This window comes from Amphibalanus amphitrite, unplaced genomic scaffold, assembly GCF_019059575.1.
Source record: "Amphibalanus amphitrite isolate SeventyFive unplaced genomic scaffold, NRLGWU_Aamphi_draft 000381F_arrow, whole genome shotgun sequence".
NCBI lineage: Eukaryota > Metazoa > Arthropoda > Thecostraca > Balanomorpha > Balanidae > Amphibalanus > Amphibalanus amphitrite.
In genome coordinates, this window is record NW_024881875.1 from 1 (window position 1) to 17657 (window position 17657).

At 50.5% G+C, this 17657-nt stretch overlaps 1 protein-coding gene across 1 annotated transcript; it reads right to left on the minus strand.

Moving 5' to 3' along the window:
• Window positions 1–124: 124 nt before the first annotated feature.
• Window positions 125–17576, minus strand: LOC122390061 (glutaminase kidney isoform, mitochondrial-like; the record flags this gene model as incomplete). The annotated part of the gene is made up of 9 exons (XM_043382675.1): window positions 17559–17576; window positions 16381–17081; window positions 6233–6351; window positions 5485–5584; window positions 5094–5239; window positions 4529–4658; window positions 4101–4109; window positions 1342–1469; window positions 125–264 (listed from the first exon to the last, which is right to left on the minus strand). Coding segments are annotated over exons 2-9 (976 nt in total), but the record flags the coding sequence as incomplete, so codon positions are not given.
• Window positions 17577–17657: the final 81 nt, after the last annotated feature.

Sequence of the window (17657 nt, forward strand, 5' to 3'; positions counted from 1 at the left end):
CTGCTCTCCCCCCCTCCCCCTCTCCCGAGAAGTATTGTTTTGACGTGGTCAAACCGCTCTGCCAGGTTCATCCTCCTTGTGCGCCAGCGTCTGCAGCAGCGAGCACACGATGATGGCGCCCCGCGTTGATCATGGGTTGTGTGCTTCTTGTTGTGGTCGAGCACCAGCTCGTTGAACATGCGTCCGCTGGGCTCCTGGCCGACGTACTGGTGGACCATGTCCTCCCCCAGCTCGTCCAGCACCAGGCCGTACGTCAGCGGCTTACTGCCGGTTGGGGGGGGGGGAGGGGGAGATAACGTCAGCGGCTTACCGTGGGAGGGGGAGGGTAACATCAGCGGCCAACTGCCGGGGAGAAAAGGGATAATAGCTGGAACGGCTAGCTAGCTTACGCCAACGTACTCTTCCGTCAGCGTTCTGGTGAGGAAATAGAACGAGGCAATACAGCTCGGATGAGACAGATATCGCTAAAATAGCACGACGTAGACAGGCCTAACGGACACTGAAAGCCGGCGCGACATGCGAGATATACATGTATGTATATCTCGTATGTATATATGTATGTATATATGTATGTACGTAGTGTTTACTGGGCGTGTGGGCAAATGGAGCAGAGGCACGTTTTCCGGCTACGTGGGCACTGAGAATAAAGCAGCACAGAATACATGCGTCACTGTGTGTCAATAAATGTCCTACGATCGAACGCCTGTCCTTGGGTAATAACATCGCGTTGTGAAACGATATATCATAGTGAGTGATTCAGTCAGACGGGTATTAGCAGACAGTGCAATATAGCCGCTGGTATCTAATGCACCAGTCGACGACCGGCCAGCGCCCCACACCACATCAGATCGACCGATCTTCCACTTGGTGAGCTACCAACTGACCACCTACGGATGAACCAACAGTCGCCTACCCACCCCACCCGATCAACTTACAACTGGCTACCTCTGGCCACCTGAATACAAACTGTCTTCTCTGACGCCGACTGTTGGCTTTTTGTTTGTTTGTTTTGTTGGGTTAGGTCCTTTCCGTCTGACAAGACCATTTCAGAGCCGGAGGGATGATAGGAATTCGGGGGAGACATTGGTCTAGGTAAGCACCCTAGGGAGTCACCGGGGCTGAGCCCGTCCGAATGGACAGGCCGACCAGCCCCACAAGCACTCTCTGCACCCGGCTACAGGTGTGCTCCCTCGGGAGCTGCGGTGCCGCTCCAAGCGAGCAGCCCGCATGAGATAAAGGTGCCAGTCCAGCCTGGAGGGGGGCTGCGGCGTGGAGGAGAAGGATTTGAATGTCCTGAGGATGGAGCCGACGGACGGGGTGTGTGCACGGTGAACTACCCACCTGATGGATTGCACGGTGAACGGCACGGTCACGTCCCCGATGCAGTAGCGCTGGCCGTCCACGGTGCACACCGACACGCCCCAGAAGTTGGGGTCGTACCGCGCCAGCTGCGGGATGTACGACGCCACCTGACGGCACCGAGAGAAACTAACAGTCACCACACGGCCTGAGGGCTGTTCACGGACCCTGTGTGCGGTCGGACCGCACACAGCCTCGAAGCTCCGCCCACTGCGTCCCTACGTCAGCCTTCCGTCACCGCACACAGCGATCGCTGTGGCCGGTCGGGACTGGCCACAGCGGACCGTCCACCGCACGCAGCCGTGACGTCAGAACCGCCTACCCATCCCCTACCCCCACGCCTGCTGGACGCACCGCACACAGCGCACGCAGCAGTGTGCGGTGCCCGTGAACACCCCTCAGAGGACTGGGGCGACAGCTGGCGGCTCCATCAGCAACTAGCAGAGACCGCCGGGACAGAGGTGGCACCTAGCGGGATCGGCAGAAACTATGGCGACCCACACTAGCAAGAGTGATGTAGAAATACACAGGGCTTAACCAGGAATCAGGATAAGACTGGGTGCATATGAGCGAACGAGATCAATCATATGTTGAGCACAGAAGGTAAACTGGGAAAAAGCTTAGCAATTGGGACGGTTCTTAGTGCACATTACGATACTTTCTCGGACGAAAAAATAAAACTACGCATGTTTAGCGCATTTAATGATATTGTTAAGGATCATGGGGTACAGCCCAAAGTCACCCACCGGACGAAGACAATTACAACTCAGGGTGGGTTCGCCGCAATCGTGGGAAGATCTCACAACACAAATGGAAACAATATCTGTGCTAATCGTACCTACACAAGACCGCATGTGACATGAAAATTACAGCAAACTCATCTAGTGAAATTCCGTTTCTAAGGACAAGTTCTTACCAATGAGTCTCAGCAGTGGCCTCCCAAGATTGACATGCAAAGACGAGGAAGAAGCTTCACTCGTCTTTCATTTCAGATCGGACTACTACCACTACTTGCACAAACATAGAAACATGACAGAAACAATGCACACTCACAGCGATGGCTGTCTGCTCTGGTGCTAGTTGCCAAGGACAATACGATCTACTTCTTTTTTGAGTGAGACAAAACGAAACTACAGTCAACAAACCGAGGACTAATTCAGTGATACACCTGCACCCACATATCCTGAACCCGCCGCCTCTTCCACCTATCAGTAGGACTGGTTCGGCATCATCTTCACCCGTGACCCGTCACAGTAGGCTGTGAAATATTGCTCTCACGACATAAACTCGACTCAGTTCAGACACCTGGCGTACCATACTCGGCCTAATAACAAACTGACCCAAGCGCAGAGTGATTTTAGGCTTTAATTTCATAAACGGAGGAGCACCATCATTTCGGCGATATGTGCGCGGAGAGTCTCAAAAACTTGACAAGTCTATTTATCAATAAACGAATGCCCACCCGAAGTGTTAGTTCGGAGCACTCCGACCGTTATATAACCTAGGCTCTTTAAATAATTACGGCGAAGTTCATTTTCGCAGCTATTTTTAATGCACCGCAGTCCAATGTCCAATCAACCAGAGCCCTCGTTGCACAAAAGTTGCTCCACAACTTGTGGAATATTCTAAGAGTTCCCGTCGGTAGTTAGAAATGAGTCTCCCAGCGATAACTCGGTCCGATTCCCCTCCCGGTGGTCCAGTTTTCTCCACCTCAGACCGACCACAACGGCCGCAGCATGGGCGGCTTTCCCGGCCGTCAGCAGCGAGGTGTAAACTTCTCCACGTCCCGCTCCCGGTCTCCTCTACTCTATGTATATTCAGAGAGGGTTCGGCCACGCTCCACACCACCCACCCCTCGGCCTCCTGGCAGAGGCGTATCGCCGCCCGCCATCAGCTCCTCCCCGCCGGAGAGAGGCAGCCCGTCGGCCCACTTCGAGAACGGGCGCGCCGCCGCCGGCAGCTGGCGACGATAGAGAGCAGAGACCTGCTGAGAGCAGCGGCCGCAGCAGGGAGGTGGGAAATCGAAATAGATTCTACCAAATGTGACAAAACAGCCCAGCTCAATTTACAGAGAAAGCAATGGACATTAGAAATTTGGTGGAAAGTCCCAGGGCATCGAAACGGTTAAGTAGTTTTGTGCTATGAATGCATTAGTCCATAAGTTATCATACCAAAAGGAAATGGAAATAAGTCAGCATTAGATACGACATAATAATATTAGGCACACCAAATAACTGTAGTAAGCAGCATACATGCAAAAGTATGCATAGCTACCACCATATGGGGTTATGGGTTATGTTAACACGACAAGAGTAGGAGTCGTCACGCGAACGGCAAATCAGACTGAGTTTCGGAAAAAAATCGTAACATGTTGGCTCTGAAAAGAAATAATAAAACTACAGGGACACACCACTTACATGCGCAAATCACACAAAAATTACTGACAAATAGCCAAATACCTTTTCGGAGAACTGATTGGACCTCCACAAAACTCCCACTATAACTGGTCTAAAGGTGTCACAACAAATGTCATGCTGTTGGGGAGCTCTACGTCGCCTTCTATGGCTTCAGCGGCTCCTGCCACGGCAGGTGACGGCCGCTCAATGACCTGAATGTCCACACCCGTGCCCACCGGATACCTATCACAGACATAACTGAGACGTGCCAGACTACAGTGTTATTCCGTGACTACGGTTATCCAGCGCGGCACGCCACTGATTGTGAGTGTAGTCTTCACTCACCTCCCCCTCCTGAAGAAGCCAGCGGGACGGAGCACGAACGGTTAATATCAACGGGTTGTGACAGAAAGGAGACTGCATACAGCTGGCATGGCACAGCTTGCATGAAAGCGAACACATGCAGCCCCGGTAACAAAGCCTCTGTACCCATATAGCCCCTGCGCAGAGTAACCCAGAAAGCGAGAGCAAAATGACACTGAAAGACAAAAAGAGAGGAGCTCACACGAAAAGATGGTTGTTTTACAAGTCCAGAAAAATCTCGTAAGTCCATAAATCCCTTGTCGATTTAACCCAGCCGAATGTTCCTAGAATCTAACATTTACTGAAAACGAATTGAATGAAAGGCATCTAAGACGTTGTATTGAACTCATACCGTGATGATAAATCCGGAAAACCACTCCGCACCACCCTCCCGCCGCGGCGACGCCCACCTTTCCGCCGGCGGAGGACTTGCAGTGCCAGTAGATGGCCTCGATATCCCGGCAGAAGTTGGTAAAGTCGGGAATCACAAACCGCTGGCGCATCGCACGAGAGATCAGGTGGATGTTGCTCGTCACCAGACTGGAAAACAGATCCATCAGGTGTCGAAACATGAACATCGAAAGCAATCGTTATCGATAAGTAGTGACGACTGACGATGGTTAGGGCTGGTGATCGCCGCAACAAAAGTTTTATGACGCACATAAAATTGATGAGGGTGGTAATTTCTCCGATAAAGACACAGAGAGGCAGGAGCCTAGGCAATAACTCACAGCGCCTGCGGGAGTCAGACTGAGCCGAGTCTGAAGGTGCCGGGCAGGTCTACCCCCCCCCCCCCCGACCGTCTAGGCGTCTACAGGCGGGAAGCCCCCCCCCCCAATGACCGTCTAAAGGTGCCCCCCCCCCTCCACTGACCGTCTAAAGGTGAGCCCCCCTCCCCCCCACTGACCGTCTAAAGGTGAGCCCCCCTCCCCCCCCACTGACCGTCTAGAGATGCCCCCCCCCCCCCCCACTAACCGTCTGAAGGTGGGCAGGTCGAGCACCTGGCTCTCCGGACTGTGTACGTCCGGCGCACCCGACCGCTCCTCGTACACCTTGTACAGGTTCTCCGTCATCTCACGCAGACGGCGGTCGTTCTTACGGAGACCGGTCTCCCGCAGCGCCTGGGGGGAGCGGTCCGGTCAGCTCAGGTCAGGTCAGCTCAGGGGATTTAGTATGTGTCGCTGCATACCCTTGATGGAAACGGTGCAATTTTCAAAATAAAGTAATATTTCAAAGCTTCTTAGATTCTTATATTATAAGACAATCTGAAAATGTCGATGCAAAGAGGAACTCAAAATGTCCTGAACTTACAATATTACAAGACACAGGACATCACATACAAATGTACCGGCCCAGCTAAACTTACGGCTAGAAACTTGCCAATCTGAATGGTCTTCCCGTCTCTGGAGAACATGTAGAAAATGCTGTCCTCCAGCATATCAAACGCCTGGCGCTGCTCGGCCGGGCTGAAAAAGAAATAAATTAATTCCAACATTTGATTTCAAACTGTGCTCGATTCGTATTCGTACAGGAACAGGGAGCCATATTGAAGACAAAATTTTCCCCGCTGTCATGTCTGGCGGCCTGAATAAATACCCGGTGACCCCTCTGACACAGGGTGACAGGAGCCATGTCTGACGGCCAGGCCCCTCTGACACAAACGGAGCCGTGCCAGGGGAAGTGTCAGCGCCGCGTGCCAGCCACAGGCCAAGGTCACAGCTGAGGGCGCCGGTCCCAAGAACGTGCGGAACCCCGATTAAATCACAACCCGACCGCGGGGGCTGCGTCGGTGCGTCTATTTGCTATGGCAGTTGGTCAAGGCTGTCTAACAGTATCGGATAATAGATGACGATAAAATGATATTCTTCCGGAAATAAGAAGCTTTATCCGACCCCCTCGTAAGAATAGGAAAATGAATGTTCCGATTTTGTTTTAAAAAACGTAATATATTACTGATGAAGGACGGTTATATAACCAGTGCGTTCGATGAAATGAGGAACATATACTAGAAAATAAGCTGAAAACGCTTCGTTACAAGTCCTCCAAGATATCTTTCTCTCATTTCATTGACTAAAGAATGTCCAATAGCAACAGTTCCACTGCTCGGCACCTACCTTTTCTTATCGATGTCATCGTCGATCTGCTCGGCATCAGTGAACACCTGCGACTTCCACGATCCCTGAGCGCCCTCCGAGGACAGCCGCTGCCCCGGCGGGGGAGTCGACGATCTGTCCTGGAACGGAGCAGACCAGCCCGGTGAACTGCGGGAACACAACAGGTAAAAAAGGCAAGGCAAAAAAAAAAAAATGCTGGGGTCGATGAGGCGTACTGCAGAGAAGTCAAATCGAAAACTGACAAAATATTAAACTATGGAAAAACGGTAGAGGCGGTCCACTTCCTCGCTAGTGCCGAGATAATGCGAATGTTTATTTAGGTGGCAGCACATGGTCGTCTACGCCACGTCTACGCTTTACCGCAATGATGTTATCCCCCATCTGCTTTATCTTGTACCATAAACCAGATAAAAACGAATAAATGTTCAAATATGTATAATATTCAGAGAGCGACAGACGCCGCATGTTGCTCTTGGAGACCTGACTGTTGGCCCGCCTCGGCTGGCCGATCCTCCATAACCGCGCCGGTCGCACGGCTCGTATAGTGTCATGCGGCACAGCATGCCTCCAGGCGTTACCACTAGCGACATCTATGATGACTATTGTAAGCTGCCCGGGCGCCGGACGGGGAGTGGCTCCAGGCATCCGGTAGCCGGCAAGAAATACAAAATTTGGCCAGCCAGCAATGGCCGGCCGTTTATACCTATCGACCACTGATATGCCGGCAGCCGATACAAAACGAATTCAGCAAAGGATCTTCAGTTTCTTCACCACATCACTTTTTGTCGTTTGTAATTTGGCATCCTGCCGCCACCGCTCGCGGCCCTCGGGTTCGGAACCTCTGACCGGCCTATTTTCGCTGCTGTTCTGTGGCGCTAATCGCCGCCTCTGGCCATGTGCGGATGACAGCGGTGGCGGCCGGGGGCCAACTGAGCGCCGCTCGTCCCAACAGCTGTGAGCTCCAGCCCGGTCCTGCTCGACTCGCGACCTTCCCACTGAACCGACAGGAGAGTGTCACGGCTCAGTCGGGTCTTAAGCGGTACAGACGGAGCGGCGGCACACCAATGTCTTACTAGACTGTGCCACAGACAACAACAGAGATGGTTATTGAATTGGTTCTTTAGCGCGACGGGAGGCGATCGCAAATATGGCTGTACTGGGAATATCGTGAATGGGTGGAGTACAGTCACGCGGTAAAATAGAGCCGGATATTAGCTATCTAACCGGCGGTACCTGTTAATGCAAATCCATTCGTCGGCGCGGTGCCCCCAAAGCATTACGGGAATGGACCGTGGAAGGCAGCCTCTGTGATGGATGGTTGGCGCCATGAGCGATTAACGGTGGAAAGTTCCGACATCCAACCAAATGGTGGCTGAAAGATCCGTGTTCGATCAAAGTTCCGACATGACAGCCAGGTGATGCATGTCGCATGATGAAATATAACGTGCAAACGAAAGCCATTCGAAAGAGCTGTTAGGTACAGTCACCAGCACTTGCTACTAATCACCTCGTTTTTGTTCAGTAGTTTGAAGACCGATCAACTGTCAGTCGCGCAAGATACGTCAAACGATCCGTTTGGTCCTCCGATTTTCGAATATCTAACTTGTTTTTGTATATTCGAAGCATTTTGGGATGGGGAGCCAAAAAACCTCTTTTCTGCCCTAAAGTGTGCCCCAAGAAGTCGTAGAACCTAGCCCCGCCTCTGATCCACAGACCACTAGTGCCATCTCTTGTCAGCCGAACAAGCCGCAGAAGTAAATAATGTCACGTGACCTTTGCACACGCTACAATTACTACGCAGCTGTAGTGGGGGAAGCGGGGCGGAGGCGTGGAGAGGGACGCGATCGGTCGGCTGGGGTCAGGTCGCCGAGGTCAGAGGTCATCCGCCGGAGGGTGTTTGAGCGGTTGGGCCGTGTGGGCTGGGGCCTGCGGAGTGGGGAGCGCCTGGACCTGTCTTGAAACAAGTCCTACAACGCTGTGACAGTCGAGAATATTGTGAGGAAAGAGAGAGAGAGAGAGGGAGATGGAGAGGGAGAGAGGGAAAGAGAGAGAGAGGAGAGAGAGGGAGAGAGAAAGAGAAAGAAAGAGAGAGGAAGAGAGAGAGAGAGAGAGGGAGAGAGAGGAATAGAGAGAGAGAAAGAGAGAGGGAGAGCGAAGAGAGAGAGAGAGAGCGAGAGCGAGAGCGAGAGAGAGAGAGCGAGAGAGAGAGAGCGAGAGAGAGAGAGAGAGCGAGAGAGAGAGAGAGCGAGAGAGAGAGAGAGCGAGAGAGAGAGAGAGAGAGAGAGGGAGAGAGAGAGAGAGAGAGAGAGAGAGAGAGAGAGAGAGAGAGAGAGAGAGAGAGAGAGAGAGAGAGAGAGAGAGAGAGAGAGAGAGAGAGAGAGAGAGAGAGAGAGAGAGAGAGAGAGAGAGAGAGAGAGAGAGAGAGAGAGAGAGAGAGAGAGAGAGAGAGCTAAGAAAGACTGGAGGGAAGGGATAAGGACGGGAGGAGGGAAAAGAGAGAGAGAAAAAAAAAACTGAAAAGGAAAACCAGAGAGGGTAAAATGAGAAAGAGGGCAATGGGTAAATCAGTGAGAGGGAGCGAGAGAGGAAATATTTAGTTGTGTCAGCTTGTTTCACATGTAAAATGCAAATTTGCTTTCCATCATTACAGCTTCGGATTGGAAATTAAATCTTAGCATCCTTGTGATAAACCCACGTTGACGGGATGCAGTAGCGGCGGAACACCTTCAATTAAGGGGGGGGGGGCACTGCCGACTTTTGGTCCTATTATTTCCATGCAACGCTCATTGGGCTAATGTTGAAATGCCAAAATCAAAGGGGTACGGTGCCCCGGTGCCCTCCCCGTTCCGCCGCCTATGACGGGATGGGGACGCTTTTATGGTCGTCGTTGGGAGCTCGGCACTAATGGGGTCTGGGGATGATGTTGAAGGTTTCGCAAATGTTTCATAAAAGATGCTACTTTTTTGCACAACCTATTAAACATTTTTTTACGTTTGCTATGAAAATGTTAGGCCCAGTTCCTTCAAGATCAGGTCCACGACTCCACAGCTTACAACAGGAGCTAGCTAACATAACAATTAACCCGCGCCGCCGTGTTGGTGGCATTAACTTTCCATCGAGTGCTGGGGTGGGGGGGGGGGGAGCGTTTTTTGCCCCTCCGTCTCGTTATGCGCCAAACTCCATATAGAAGCGGACATTGGGGTTCAGATTGTTATTATGAGTAAAATATAAGTCATTTTCTTCATTAAACGGTTGTTTCTCTATGCGGCGATCATTTATGAAGCACGCCACACTTAGTTACCAACGAGCGATATCATAATAGCTCCATTTTTGGCAGTATACTGGCTGCGGCCGAGTGCGACGGTGGCGCCGACTATCGGCTACTCGTGCAACTAGGCCTCGCGGTGGCTCCGGCGGCCAAACTTCAGATGAAAACGTCCCTGTGTGGAGACTTAACGATAAACTGAAAAATGCGATATAATGCAATTAAATTCAGTAATATGCGTTTACACTGACGTATTTTTTACCAATATTCGGGGAGAATTGGCACCGGGATTTGGCAGGAGAAGATAAAATGTTTATGAACATTCCAAATTGTATTATACCTACATTGCATTGTCAAAATATGTCTCAATATATGCGAGACGTCATGCTGTTTGCCGTAGTATAGCCAAATTGTTTCATGAAAGACTCAATACAAATATAACGGGAGTGATGTATCTTAATTTCATTTGGTGGTGCAAATATTTTTCTCTTCCATGCCCAGATCCCAGGTCCAATTTTTATCCGTCATGGATAACAAATACATAGATATGTTGCTCAGATAGCGAACTACAACGTAGTATAGCGACATTTTTATGTAACTTCCCTATTTTCTCACACTGTGCTCATTTCCACGAAAATCCGTGCTTACACTGACCAACATTTTTGTCTTCCATGGCCAGATCCCGGGTCCAATTTTTATCCGCCATGGATAAAAAATACATAAATATGTCGCTCAGATGGTGAACTATACCGTAGTATAGCGACATTTTCATGTAACTTTCCTATTTTTTCACACTGCGCTATCACCCATCAAAATCCGTGCTCTCACCGACCTTAGTTCTCTGGCGTTGCCGATAGGCGGCGCTGGCGTCGCGTCCCGCGCTATGGCCGCGCCTGGCGCATAACGTAACTCGGCTCCTGGGCCACGTAGCGACACGCGGTAAGCGACAATCGAAAGAGCGTCAAAAATAAGGAGGACAACACTCGGTCATTTTAAGGTCAGGGCAAAGGTCAGGTCACCAGGGTTCATCAAAGGTCAAATTTTGTTGATTTCAACGATTTCGAACACCCGACGGCTAACTCGGGAACCAATAGAGCTACAGCGCCGCGGAAAAGCGCATTCGATAGCTCTTTTAACGTTTTTTCGCCAACATGTCCTTAAATGACCTCAGGGGCACACACAGGGGTCACAGGTGCAATTTTCTGATTCAGTGTGTCATGTTTACCTACCTATGGACCGATGTTTGAGAGGGTGTAGAACGAAATTCGTCCAAAAGAGGCGCATTTCAATTTTCTCCCATTGACTTATACCTAATGGAGCAGTCGCAAAACTGACCTGACCTTAGGCCACAGACATAAAAAATCCGAGGTATCCATTTTATACATACTGTTACCCTAAGCAAGCACTGAAAGTTTTAAAGTGATCGCTCAGTCGGTGTAGCTACAACGAGCTTCCGAATTTTTTTCTGAGGTAAGGTCACTTGACGTTACCTGGTGACCTGACCTTGAATGACGCTACGCGTCGCGTCGCCGTTTTTTGAGATATTCGCGAAAAACCTGAGGGGGAAGGGCGTAAAAATGCTCCCCTCCCCCCCAGCACGGCGCGGGTGGTCGACATAGCGACTCGGACTGAACAAATGCCTTTAATTAACGTTTCAACGGCTGAATAAGGTGAGAGGATTGAGGTAGGCTTGTATCGGATTTTCTTCTGCTTGTCGGCAGTTTATAGGTTGAGCGCGAGCTGTCCATAATCATTCAAGAGGGAAAACTCAGCTGCACATCGTTCGGGCCAAAGTAATACCAAACATTCTCAAATTTTGAAGTAAAGAGCCAGTAGTCTACGAATATATTCAAAAAACAACTAGAAAAAGAATAAGCGGACTGGTTTCGTCTATCAAAGACTTCTTCAGCGTTTTTTCAAAAACGTATAAGAAGAAAACTAGCACAGTGACAATCGTTTGAAATAAAATTGGATTCAATAAGAACTAAGAACTTCATTGTCCGAAAACCGCTGACAGTTCATAGCTCAATGACACTTAGAGCCGTGCATAAGGAGGCGTGAAAACACTCCTCATCTCGTTCTATTACGAGAGGACCATGTCATGGCGTGAGAAAGGTGTTCTCAATATAAATGACACTGTATGAGTGAATAAATATTCCGCGCCATCTTGGGCTATTGGCGGACCCTACCACCTGATCGGGTGTTGCAGCCGTTTCGCCCTCCACCTGAGAACTCGGAAAGTTACCGACCGATTTTAAACATTCAAAAAGCGTTCGATAGCCCCACCAGGTAACTACCTTGTTACCAGGTTTCGTTGACCTAGGTGCAACCCATGACGTCACAAGTCAGGTCAAAGGTCGCACTTTTTCACCGATTTAGTCTAAGGAATGCGTTACAGTCAGTTAACACATCAAATAAAAGGCATGTTATCGAAAAACATCGATGGAGCGTTGGTTGTCTAATGCATATGTTACCTAAAGAGGTCATTGATGCCAGGTCAGTTCACAGAGGTCAGGTCACTAAGGGTCACAATATGAACCCAACTATGCTAGGGTCGTGTGATACATGTTTTATGGGCAATTTTACATTTAAAATTCAATGGTGTGAGCCAGACGGCCATTAGGGCCAGTTTAGATTACATTCTGGTGGAGGTCAGGTCAAGGTCAGGTCAAAGAAGGTCAAATTTCAAAGTTGATATTTTGCATACAAGGGGTATCTATTCGATGCAGCTCATCACAGGAAATCCAATGGTGGCCTTTGGCTTGCTTTGTGTGTTCTGTGACGGCTAAAATTGAATTTGAAAATTTTACGTAATAAATTTTGAGATGATTTTTTTTGCCATAACTTTGCTAGAGATGGAGCTATCGAGTTTAAGTTTGGCATATCTAGAGCAGATAGTTTTATAACATATATTTCAGTTTTAGTTTTGAAAGTTGCTGGTATTTTCGGGGTGTTATACTTCTATAGTTTTGTTTTGATGGTCAAAATCAATTTTTGTTTGGAAATAAGAGCTAGCAGTTTGGTAGCGCTGTTTATTTTACATCTTTTTGATCTTGAATATTTTCGTTATCTTCAAAACTGTAAGCGTGACAGCTCTTCCCGCTAAACCTTTTATTGGGTCGAAAATGACAGAACATGGCATCCCTCTGACGTCATTTGTGACTAACCTTTCATAAGAGCTCTGGAAAAATTTGGTCACAAGGTGTAAAAATGATGCCCGGAGGGGTCTTGAAAGTTTGGTGGCGACATTTGCTATACTTTAGGAGATATCGACTGAAAAGGAGAGAGGGGGCCGTTTCGCGCCGCCCCCCCCCCCCCTCAACGGGGCTTTCAGTTGCTGCTCTCACAGAACTCTTGGTTATATTACAAAGTAGTGGAAATGGAATTGCAAGTGGCAATATAAGCTTCCTGCCAGCGCCGGACCAGAGTTTAAACAGGCAGGCTGAATTTTAACATTTAATTTTTGAATTTTTAAACCGTTGAGCTTTTTAGAAGTTGTATGGACTGTTCAGCTCCTTTTTTTGGTCCATCACAGCGGGCTTGTATGTCATTTGTCAACCAAAATCGAATTAAAAACTTTTTATTTGGTCTGGCAACCTCGCCAACTTCTTAACTGGATCGTTTAGTAGCTTTTGATTGGGCACTGCCCACGTTGTCTGTCTAGCTTTTCGTGTCATAGACACTGTCTATGACACGAGAAGAGGCTGCTGACATAGTTTGTCGCGGTTGGATAATACCAATCCACGTCCCAGTGGCTACTCGATCGCACTTTCCCTGGCCCACCTCTCCCACCAGGCGAGACTTTGCCCGGCACAGCCGTCGCCTCAGTGCCTCGGGCGGTGACCCGTTCAAAGGGGCTCACAATTCGTATGGTGCCGTGGCTCTCAAACCAATACAGAACAGTGAAACGCAAAGGCTCACTTTCCATATAAGGCGAACGGCTGATTCTGGCGCCGGGGCTTCATTCATGCTAAGGCACCCAATCACAGCGCCGCATTTCAGTTAGTGTCGGGCGCAAAAGCTACTATGCTCCGCCCCTCCATCACGTGACCCTGCCCTCACGTGGCCTCAGTCACGTGGTGTTTCCACTTCTCGGCGCATGGCGGCGCTAGTCTCGCAGGGGCGGTGGTAGCTTGCTCCCCCGCCGTCCGGGGGTGATGGGTAGCAACTGCTGGTGACTGTACGTACCTGTTGGCTGTTGCAATGCCTTTTAAGCACGACACTTGTACAAAGAATTTAACCCTATTCCTGGCGGGGGGGGGCCTCAGGAGCCCCCCCCCCCCCTGAGGTTTTTTGGTTATATCTCCCAAACGCGTTGAGCTAGGAAGCTCAAATTTTCTGACTTTTCCTAAAAGGCTTCTACGCAACATGTCTGAAAATTTTGAGTTGATCTGACCTCAGGTCAGGTCACCAGAGGCGGTTTGGTGACGCTACCTCAGAAAAGTTTGCAATCACGCCAGAGCTAGAGTTTTTGACCGATCAATTTCTTCTCTTCAGGGTTTAGTTAGGGTACCAGTATGTGCAATTTGTATATCTCGGAATTTTGATATCGGTGACCTAAGGTCAGGTCAATTTCGCGACCTCCCCATTATAAGTCAATGGGGGAAAAATCAACTCCCTGTTTTTACCACTAAAACGGGTCGGAATGGCCCCATATACCATACATGACTTCATATACGATCAACCTTCACTACCTTGAGGTCTGTTTTGCTGTTGGGCAGCTGTGAGGTCATGTGACGTCATCAGAGGTCACCAAAGGTTTTTGGCCAATAACTCCGTACAGGAACAAGATACAGACGCGTGGATGGTCTCATTGTGTTCAGCTCGTCAAGACGCATCGAATGATATACATGATGACCTCGAGGTCACGTGACCTGAGGTCAACCTTTGACCTTGACCTTTCGAGGTCAACATATATATCATTCGATGCGGATTGACGAGAGGATCACGATGATGCCCTTAGTTTGTTCCTATCTTGACTAATTCGAAAGTTATTCGAGAAAAACTCTCCATATCTAGTGCCGCCATTTTGACTTTTTCGACCCCTGTGACGTCATCTTTGACCTGACCTGAAAATGACCTTATTAAAAATTGTAGATCTTGGCCGTGCGTATCCGATGCCGTTTACCGCTTGTCGCTATCTTGCTTCGTTCTCGAGATCTCAGGGGGGGGGCCGAATCGGCCCCCCCCCGCCAGTTTCTTGTCCCGGCGGAGCCCGCCAGGAATAGGGTTAAGCGGCGTGACAACTCATGGGCCATGTCCAGTCTACAAGTTGAGGTAGCTGCTTCCATCTCATCTGGTACAGCGAATAAAACGCTAACGATATCAAATTAAATCAGCTACCGTACTATTTGTCACCAGGGTGTCCAAAGCTAGGCCCACAAAATATGCATTGGATATGCTGAATGATTATATGGCCCACAAGGCGCCATAAGTTCGTCTGGCTACCACTTCTATGATGAAATCGTGAAAGCATCACCAGCACTGCCGATAGCGTAGAACCCAAACTTCGCCCATAACCGCTGGCGCTTCACGTTAGTAAAATAACAAGCAGGTATAGTTATTTCGCCACCACTGTTACATAACAGCTGAGCTGCCAGAAACTGTCGGCCTCGGTGAAGTACGCCTGCCAGTGGCTGTCTGTCACATATGACAGCAGGGCTGTCGATGACTGTCGCCCCTGGTCGACAGTATCAATCTGCCGCTATACTCTCTCCCGCCGTGACTCAGCCAGTGATTTCCACCGCCGCCGGTCTGTGGGACCATCAGCGGCCGGTGATCGCTCCCCGACCCACGCCGACCACAAGCACCGGTCGATGGCCGGTGGTAAGCCGAGGTCCCGTGAAACCAGGCGCGGCGCCGAATACATACAGTGGCTGAAGGACACCCGTACTTGTGCATGCATGTATAACGTGTCATTTATGCATGATGTGCACAGTGCACATATGCTGATATGCAAGTGGGAAAAAAAACGTGCATCATTGCGTTAGCATTATACTGAAAGGTGAGAATGTATGCGCACGAAACAGCGTTACCAAATACCAATGCTGCTGGGACACGTTCAATTTGAACCACAAAATAATGCTTAAAATATACTTAACATTCAGCATAAAGTAAGGATGAAAAATTAAAATTTGTGTTAAAGTAGCTACCTTAGATCACCTAACTATTACTTGATTGAACTATCGGGTATAAAAACGATCTTACAGCTCATTGCCTCCCTGAAATCGTCAACCAATGCACTGTTAGCAATAGGCGCTGCTGCTATCAGACACTGCGAATCTAGCCCAGGTTGAATTGAAGCCGATATAACTCAGCCGCACCACCGGCCAGGCCGAATGCCCTCGACCAGTCCATGAGTCGTCACCATTGACCGTCTTACGTCGCCTTCTCAAACGGTGACTGCTCGGTGGACACCCTTTTATCGATCGGAAAATTTGACACAGATGTTCTTTTCCAGAGAGCACGTATGACGCAATGAGCTATTCTTCCGATCGTCGTATCAGAGACCATCCGGCTCCCTGATCCAGGAATCGTGAGGAACTATGAAACGTCTGCAATTTGCGCTTACGACGACATGAGCGTTGAGCATCCATTGGGCCCATCTGGACATGAACGTCAGATTTAGAAAACCTAATGATCAAATTACATCGGCATATCGAAGATGCGAATGATGACGGGCTATTCACGGTAACATTGCCGAGACCCTGGCATCTCACGGTAACATTGCCGAGACTCTAGCAGCTCACGGTAACATTACCGAGACTCTGGCTATTCACGGTAACATTGCCGAGACTCTGGCATCTCACGGTAACATTGCCGAGACTCTGGCAACTCACGGTAACATTGCCGAGACAACTCATGGTAGACTCTGGCTACTCACGTTGTTGACGTCGCTGAGACTCTGACACCGCCTGGTGACCTGCAGACGCCGGGTGAGGGGCGGCGGCGGCGGGCCGAACGGGTGCGCTCCGCCGGCCACCGCCCTGGTCGGGGTGGCGGGACTGCTGACCGCGCCGCGGCCGGCCGGAGACAGCGCCCGCTGCTCCCGCAGCAGGCGCAGCACCGCACGCGAACGCTGCAGCATCGCCGAACGAGAGCGGACCGCCCGACTGGGTCACACGCGACCGGTCACCGGTCACACGCGAGGTCACCCGGTCACACCTGAGGTCACCCGGGTCACACGGTGTCACCGCCGGTCACTCCGTTCGCCGCTCACAGTCCTGTGACCCGCTGTATGACCTCGTGTCTCGGACCAGCGGCGGCGAGCAGGCGGTGGCGGTCGCTCGGCCGAGGGGCGCACACTGAGGCTGGCAGCCGCTCACTGTCGCTGCACTCGGTGCCAGCAGTGGCGCGTGGCGCGATGGGACCGTCCCCGGAGCGGAAATAACCGCCGGCGCCGAGAGCTGTGCGGCCGGCTGAGGTTGACGTCAGCGTCTGCGTCGGCGGAGGCGCTGGGCGGGCTCATGTGCTCCCTCCCACCCGGGACCGGGCTGCGTGCCGCCGACGCGCCGCGCAGGTCGATACCGGACAGACGAGGGTGTGTCGCTGACGTCACGCTGAGCTCGGCCAGCCGGGCGTGACCTGCGGACGGGGAGACTGAGACGGTGACGTAAAGGGGCGGGTCAGCAGGCCGGGCTGCCCGTGCGACCTTGGCTGTTGCCAGGAATACCGAATACCGGGAAGGGGGGGGGGGGGAGAGGCGGTAATAGCAGGCGCGGAGGCCGTTGATTCATAAGTAACGTGGATGCATCACACACTCAGGAAAAGAAAATGAGTCGTAGCTAAGAAGCCTAAAAACACCTCTTAGACAATAGCATTGGTACGTAGGTAACTTCGTATTTATTTACTTTAGGACCGGCAGCCATTACTTTCGTTGCGAACCTCAAGTGATAGTAAAAAGCATATCACATGACATAATTTGACCTCCTGATTTCATAGCTGATAGTTATTCATGGCAAAAACAAGTTTAAATGCACCAATACAATATTTACCGCCACCGCCGTACCAGTACGGAGTACCCCCCACCGCGTACACCCGCCCAAAATACCCACAAAATACCTGTAAGAAACACCCGCCACACCGGCCACGCGCACTGCGCTCCAAGGTTGAGTGAATACGTATTAACGATGCTATTCAACCTGCTATTCAACTGCGAGG